The sequence below is a fragment of the Austrofundulus limnaeus genome, unplaced genomic scaffold (assembly GCF_001266775.1).
Source record: "Austrofundulus limnaeus strain Quisiro unplaced genomic scaffold, Austrofundulus_limnaeus-1.0 Scaffold259, whole genome shotgun sequence".
Lineage (NCBI taxonomy): Eukaryota > Metazoa > Chordata > Actinopteri > Cyprinodontiformes > Rivulidae > Austrofundulus > Austrofundulus limnaeus.
In genome coordinates, this window is record NW_013952661.1 from 669,991 (window position 1) to 677,852 (window position 7,862).

Here is a 7,862-nt window from a genome sequence, read left to right on the forward strand (position 1 = left end):
GGATTAAACTACTGTATACCCTGGATTAAATTATACCCTGGATTAAACTATAAACTATACCCTGGATTAAACTATACCCTTGATTAAACTATAAACTACACCCTGGATTAAACTATACCCTAGATTAAACTATACCCTGGATTAAACTTTATCTTGGATTAAGCTATAAACTATACCCTGGATTAAACTATAAACTATACCCTGGATTAAACCATAAACTATACCCTGGATTAAACTATAAACTATACCCTGGATTAAACCATAAACTATACCCTGGATTAAACTATACCCTGGATTAAACTATAAACTATACTCTGGATTAAACTATACCCTGGATTAAACTATAAACTATACTCTGGATTAAACTATACCCTGGATTAATCTAAACCCTGGATTAATCTATACCCTGGATTAATCTATACCCTGGATTATTCTATACCCTGGATTAATCTATACCCTGGATGTCTCCATGTCAGTTTGTCATCAGTGGTGACACCCACAGATTTCAGCTCACTGACTTCACAGATCTGAATAAATTTACTTTAAATAACAAATCAACAGTTGTCTTCCTGTTACTAAATATCATGGAATTTGTTTTATACAGATTTAATAATTTGTTTTGTTAAAACCAATTTTGTATTTTCTCATTCTTTCTGGACCATCTCAAACATTTATTTATATCTTTACCTTAACAAAAAAAAGTATCGTCTGTAAATAAAACCCCTCTGGTCATAGTGTTGATGTAAACCTGGGTGGGTTCTACCAGCTGCAGTCGATCCTGATCCTTTATTAGAAGTTAATCCTTARATTTTACCATCGTTTGACTGGTTCCACATTAAATCCAGTGGAGTGGCTGAACAGGAAGTTGTAGCTCAGTTTGTGTGGCGGCACCGTGAGGATCTCCAAACAGGAAGCAGAATAATCAGATTCAGTCCTTCGGCTGGAGTGAGAGATGAATATTTATCAGACGGGGGGGGTGGGATCAGAGGAACAGATCTGCTTTGTTCTGGAAGACGGCAGGACTGAGGTGAAGACAGGAGGAGGAGAATGAAGGAGGTCCGGGTTTGGCTCATCCTTTAAATCTGACAAACTGGGCATCTGAGTGAGACCACACTGCTGTCTGTCTGACGAGAGGATTTACTAAACACTTCCTGGTTGAGTCCTGAAATAAAGCTGCAGGAGGCGGGGCTTGGCCTTCAGGTGGAAACATGTTGGACACAGGTGGTCTCAGGGTCTACAGGCAGGAACACACAGGTACAAACCTCCATCTTGGTGGGTTTAAAGAGTTCTGGACCCGTTGGACCTGCAGCTGAAGAAAAATCCTGGAAACTAATTCTTGTCGTTCGTCTCAGCTTCTCTTCTCTGCAGGTTTGCATCGTTTTCGTTTCAGCTTCTTATTTGTCAACCACCACCACCACCCCGCCCACGATGCTCCAGTGAAACCATGACAACAGCGGAACCGCACAAACCCGAGTCCCCCCGTCAGAACGAGCCGACCCACCGGAGGTGTTTTAACGAGGCTGAAACCAGAGGAGAAGCGACAGAGGAGCTAATGAAGACAAAAACTCCTGAAGTTGTCGTTTTTAATTACCAGAGAGGGAGTGTGGAGGATTAGTTCATTTTCTCAGGCTGTCACCATGAAACAGAACCTCTGTGGTGTTAAAGCCGTCCTCCAGAACACACACAGAACTAACTGACCCACTTGGATCTGGCAGCAGAAATCAAACCTCTCTGTCGTGTTTAATGAAGCAGATAAATGTCTGAACTCCAGGCTTCATCTTGAATCTGAAGAGTTAAAACCCTGACTCTGTTCAGTTCTGTCTGATTAAATGCTTCGTCAGCAGATTCTCTCCTGTTATATTATTGATCTGTCGTGAGTTAACTCCTCCCCCCATGACAGCAGGGATTATCAGATGATCTGCATCAGAACACAAAGCAAACAGCTTCTGGCTAAAACACTTAAAAACAGCAGCATCATTAAAGATGAATTGTTTCGTTTACAGGGACTCCTTGATAAAAGAAAACTCAGACATGTTTRATTGTTCTGGACTGGTTCGACTCTGTGCATCATATCAGTGTCAGGAGATATTCTTTTAATAAAAATATTAATATCTTTAAATTAAACCACAGTTTAAACCACATTCGTCTTTTCTTATCACTGCATTTTAGTCAATTTGACAGGTTTTTAAAGGAACATTAACCTGATTGAAACATTAAAGATGTTATTTACACTGTGGAACAGAGATATTTAAACAAGGACGTGACTTCATGCAGTCATGTTAGAGAAGCTTTTCACTGTTCAACACACAACTGATATAAATGTACAAGTTTTCACTTAGAATCAAACTGAACGAAAACATCTGGTGAAATCTGAGCCAAAGTTTGTCACAAGTTTACTTACATTTTAATAATGGTTCACCTGGTGTGATGGTTGGATGGATGATGGTTGGATGATGGATGGATGGATGGATGGATGATGGTTGGATGATGGATGGATGGATGGATGATGGTTGGATGATGGATGATGGATGGATGATGGATGGATGATGGATGATGGTTGGATGATGGATGGATGGATGGATGATGGTTGGATGATGGATGGATAGATGATGGATGATGGTTGGACAGTTGGATGATGATTGGTTGGATGATGGATGGATGATGGTTGGACAGATGGATGATGATTGGATGGATGATGGATGGATGGATGGATGATGGTTGGATGGATGATAGTTGGATGATGGATGGATGGATGATGGTTGGATGGATGATGGTTAGACAGATGGATGGATGGATGATGGTTGGACAGATGGATGATGGATGGATGGATGATGGTTGGATGATGGATGATGATTGGATGGATGATGGATGGTAGATAAAAAGCTCTGTGAGCCTCTGACAGGATGTTTAGTTTTAAACTTGTCTAGCATGATGTTTCCTGGACTTTGTTCTGTATTTCCAGATGAAACAGGAAGTGATGAAAGACTCAAACAAGAAGTGATGAAAGACTCAGACAAACAGGAAATGATGAAAGACTCAAACAGGAAGTGATGAAAGACTCAAAGAGGAAGTGATGAAAGACCCTGACAAACAGGAAGTGATGAAAGACTCAAACAGGAAGTGATGAAAGATTCAAACAGGAAGTGATGAAAGACTCAAACAGGAAGTGATGAAAGACTCAGACAGAAAGTGATGAAAGACTCAAACAGGAAGTGATGAAAGACTCAGACAAACAGGAAGTGATGAAAGACTCAGACAAACAGGAAGTGATGAAAGACTCAGACAAACAGGAAGTGATGAAAGACTCGGACAAACAGGAAGTGATGAAAGACTCAGACAAACAGGAAGTGATGAAAGACTCAGACAAACAGGAAGTGATGAAAGACTCAGAGCTGCTGTTGATGAGACAAAGATTAACCATCAGAGCAGCAGAGAAACTCTTCAGGAACAGATCAGTGAGCAGCTTCCAGAGCTGCAGCTGCTCAGCTGAAAAAACACCTTCAAATAACAAATGTGAGATGAGAAAACATTTCAGCACCAGCTGTTAATAAATGCGAGAGGTCTGTGTTGGTTCTGGCCCTGGTTCTGGTCCGTCCTTCAGACTCTAACGATCCTGAAGACGAGCAGCAGCTGGGCTGGCTGCGCTCCACTGAGGTGGGCGTCCTCGCCCCCGCCGCCTCAGAAACATGGCAGCCTGTGATTGTGCTGAAACAAACACCGACAGGTCCTCCCCCGCTCCGGTTCTGATCCAGCACAGACCACATCACTCCCATCCTAACAGAACCTGAGCCGTTCGGTTCTGGACCCGCAGAATTTCTCGTCTTTGACTTGTTCGGGTTTTCACCGGAGCAGCTCAAGGTTCAGAGGGAACCTGCAGGGACTCAGGCAGTGCTTCCAGGAAATAGACGGGTCCAAACGTCTCAAAGTTTGGTCCTGGTTTTATTAAAGTCCTGTAATCCTCTGTTTGTTTCTGTGGGAAACTGAGACACAAGGCTGGAAATTCAAAGCTGCTGAGCAGAACCTCACATCTACCAAACAGCCGAGCAGTTAGGTTAGTAAAACTAAAACCTGATCAAGTAAACCTGAGCTCTGGTTTATCTGAAGCTCTGAGGAACTGATCTTTCATCACGTTTAGTTAAAATGAGCCAAACTTCAGGAGGGAAATGATTGAAACATTTTGTCTCTGATGCTTCTGGGCTTCATGTTTCTTCTTCTGTGGTTTTGTTGCAGTGGTTCGGGGACCTGGTGACTCCGGTCTGGTGGGAGGACGTCTGGTTAAAGGAAGGCTTCGCTCATTTCTTCGAGTACGTCGGCACCGACTTCCTGTTCCCCAAGTGGAACATGGTGAGTGGCAGAGCTGGAAACTAAGTACAAATACTTTGTTGCTGTACGAAAGTAGAAATTTTGGGTATCTCTACTTTACTTGAATAATTATTTTTCAGCGTATGTTTTACTTCTACTCCTTACATTTTTTTAAAATGTAAGGAGTAGAAATTAATTTCTCCTATTTTATTCCAGGTTGTTGTTATTTAAAAATAAATATTATCCTGATAAATTGTGTTTCCTGTAAAGAGTGAATTTAATTGTGTTTGGATGAGAAGTATAAATATACACTATTCTGACACAGTATTACTTTGTACACAACCCATCACAGCTGCACGCTGTTAGAAAATATATTTTTTGGAGAAGTCACCTCCCAATGAATGTCATAACTACTCAGTTTTACTCAGTACCTTTACTTTTAATACTTAAGTAGATTTTGTGTCAGAAACTTACTTTTGATACTTTAGTACAAAAAATATCAGATACTTTAAGACTTTTACTCAAGTAATATTCTTATTGAAGGCTTTAACTTTTACGAAAGTATTTTTATGGTAATATACTTGTACTTTTACTCAAGTATCACTTTGTGGTACTTTGTACAACACTGGTGAGTGTAAACATGGAGGTTTTATCCTCTTCATGAGAGTCTGTAAAGTCCTGACATCTGGTTCAGGCTTTAAATGTTTCATTCAGTTTATTGATACGGAAGTTTTAGTGAAAAATTACAGCAGTATTTAAAAAGAGAGGGGAGATGAAATGGGACCGAGAGCGGCTCCTTGGGGAACTCCGGTCTGAGGCAGGAACAGGTCCTGCTGTCAGCCAGGTGAACATGAAGGAGGTGGAGCTGCTCCTGGAACTCCCACGGATCAGTTTTCTCCTGGCTGTGAGTCTGTTGTTCCTCTTGGTCAGCAGATAACGTTTTAATATTTTTATTTATTTATTTAATGTTTGCGTCGGCAGCAGGAGCTCGGAGCGGCTCGGTCTAAAGCTTGGATGAATTGGAAATGAATTCCTGGCAGCTTCCCTGCGAAGGACAACCTCGCTGGAAACTTCTGCAGAAGTTTAAATTACAGCAGAGTGTCTTTAGTTTCCGCAGGAGTGTGGTTGTTTACACACTCACAGACACACACAGACACACAAGGCTTATCTGTGCCGGCACACACAGCCTGTGTCTGAGCGACGTAGCGTTTGTAAACCCATCTTCCTGCAGCTCCACGCAGCCGAAGCTTTAATAAAACCACGCAGATGAAACAGATGTGTGATCTAATTCTTCTCTTTACTGCAGCTTTCACAGAAATAACACGAGGAGCTGCTTTTCCTCTAAACAAGTCATCAACCAGAGGTTCAAATAGCTCAGGATTCACTTTGTGTTTCTTTGTTTTCACGTTAAAGTGGAGTTTTATTTTCCTGAACAGAAACGTCTCGTTTCCTTTAGATTAAAGATAAAAACCTGTTTGTTTCAGGCTGTAAATAAACTCCTGTTAGATTCAGAAAAGATTTAAAGTTACAATAAATTAAAGGTGTTAAAGTGACTGCAGGTTCTTCATCTTTTAAAGAGCTGATTTCACATGAGAGCTTTGTCACTTTTTATGACGTCAGCGTGACGAGTCGTCAGAATAAAGACATTTAAACAAAAACAAACTTTATTTACTGAGAAATAAAAACAGATCAAATATTTAAAGTTTGTGGATCAAACAGAAACCAGAAGCTTCTGTACAGAACCAGACCTTCATCAGACTGAGGAGGAGGAGGAGGAGGAGGAGACGTTTAAAGCTCCTCAGCTGCTCCTGAACTCAGCATCTGCTCCATCACGACCAGCTGGACCTCCTCCTCCTCCTCCTCCTCTTCCTCCTCCCTCCAGGTGATTCAAAGAGCTCGTTAATCAGACCTGACGTCTCATCTCTGAGGAGACCCCGCTCCTCTGAGGAGACCGCTCTCCTCTGAGGAGACCCCTCTCCTCTGAGGAGACCCCTCTCCTCTGAGGAGACCCCGCTCCTGTGATGAGACCCCTCTCCTCTGAGGAGACCCCGCTCCTCACAGTTTTAATTTTCTTTGTTTATTTTAATTTTTAATTAATTAAAAATCCTCCGATCTGGAGCAGGTTCTGGTTCAGAGCGGGTCGGGTCCAGCTCAGAACCTGGACCTGATGAGATGTGTGTCTCCAGGAGAAGCAGAGGTTCCTCACTGATGTTCTCCATGAGGTGATGCTGCTGGACGGCCTGAGCTCCTCTCATCCCATCTCCCAGGAGGTCCAGCAGGCCACCGACATAGACCGGGTCTTCGACTGGATCGCCTACAAGAAGGTGGGACCAGGTTTTACACCAGACCTCTGTTGAAAGGTTAGAAACAGTCAATATCTTACCTGCTGTAGATTAAACTAAACGTTTCTCCAGACTGTTTAAAAATCTYTCTTCAACAGGTAAGATATTAACTGTTCATAACCTCACCACAGAACTCCTCTTTAAAGAGTTTCTGCTGTTTCTCTGTGCGGCCTGCAGGGGGCGGCGCTGATCCGAATGCTGGCCAACGTGATGGGCCAGCCGCTGTTCCAGAAAGGCCTCAATGTAAGTCCAGACCCACACCTGGTCCAGGTTCTGTTTGTCTCCAGAACTTCAGAACCACCCGTCGTTTGTTGATGACTGAAAACGAGCTGTGATTGGTCTAAAGTGACATCATCGGAAACTCCTAAAGCTTCTGATAACCCAGTAAAAACATTCACAAATGTAAAACTTCTATTTTGATCCTGAATAAAAATATATTTCAGTGCGTTAGCATGTTAGCATGTTAGCATGTTAGCATGTAGCATCTTTAGCTGTTAAACTTCAAGATAAGAAATAAAAATTTAACAATATTTAAAGAACAATTACTAAAATGGACTCTATAAATATACATTTGATTAACTTCAAACTATAAAATACAAACTCATCAAAGAAATGCTTTTATTTTGAAAGGGTTCAACTGGACGTATCACAAGTTGGACAGAGCTGTAACTGGTTCTGATTGGCCGATGTGCCACAGATGATCCCACCCACCTTCAAATTAAACCAATAGAAAGCAAGGTTGTGTCCGTCCCACCGGTCTGCAACTGACTGTCCTGTTAGCAGTTAGCGTTAGCTTCCACCTGTTAGCAGATTAATGGTTTGTGAAGCTAACGCTTTGGTTAGCTGTGCTCACCGCTGCAGGAAGTGACATCATCTCGCATTGGATCCTGTTCCTGGAACCCGTCTAGTTTTATTTATTTATTTATTTATTCATTTATTTATCCATCTTTCACAATAAAAGCTTGAGTTTAACGTTTTACATCTGATTTCATCTGATTCTTGAAGACTTTTAACTTTTTTTGTAATAAAACTGTAAATAAAATTAAATTAAGTTTTTTAAATCAAAGCAGCCTTCAGCTACAACCAAACCGAACTTCAGCTCAGGTTGGTTAGCTGTGCTCACCGCTGCAGGAAGTGACGTCTACTTGTGTTGGATCCTGTTCCTGGAACTGGTCTAGATTTATTTATTTATTTATTTATTTATTTATTTATTTATTT

General features: G+C 41.5%; 1 protein-coding gene across 1 annotated transcript in view; it reads left to right on the forward strand.

Moving 5' to 3' along the window:
- Window positions 1-7,862, forward strand: part of LOC106526106 (thyrotropin-releasing hormone-degrading ectoenzyme) — a gene marked incomplete in the record, with an annotated part of 168,985 nt that overhangs the window by 106,592 nt on the left and 54,531 nt on the right. The window contains 3 exon segments of the mRNA XM_014020594.1: window positions 4,231-4,344; window positions 6,489-6,626; window positions 6,822-6,887. Of these exon segments, the coding sequence (XP_013876048.1) occupies window positions 4,231-4,344; window positions 6,489-6,626; window positions 6,822-6,887 (318 nt within the window).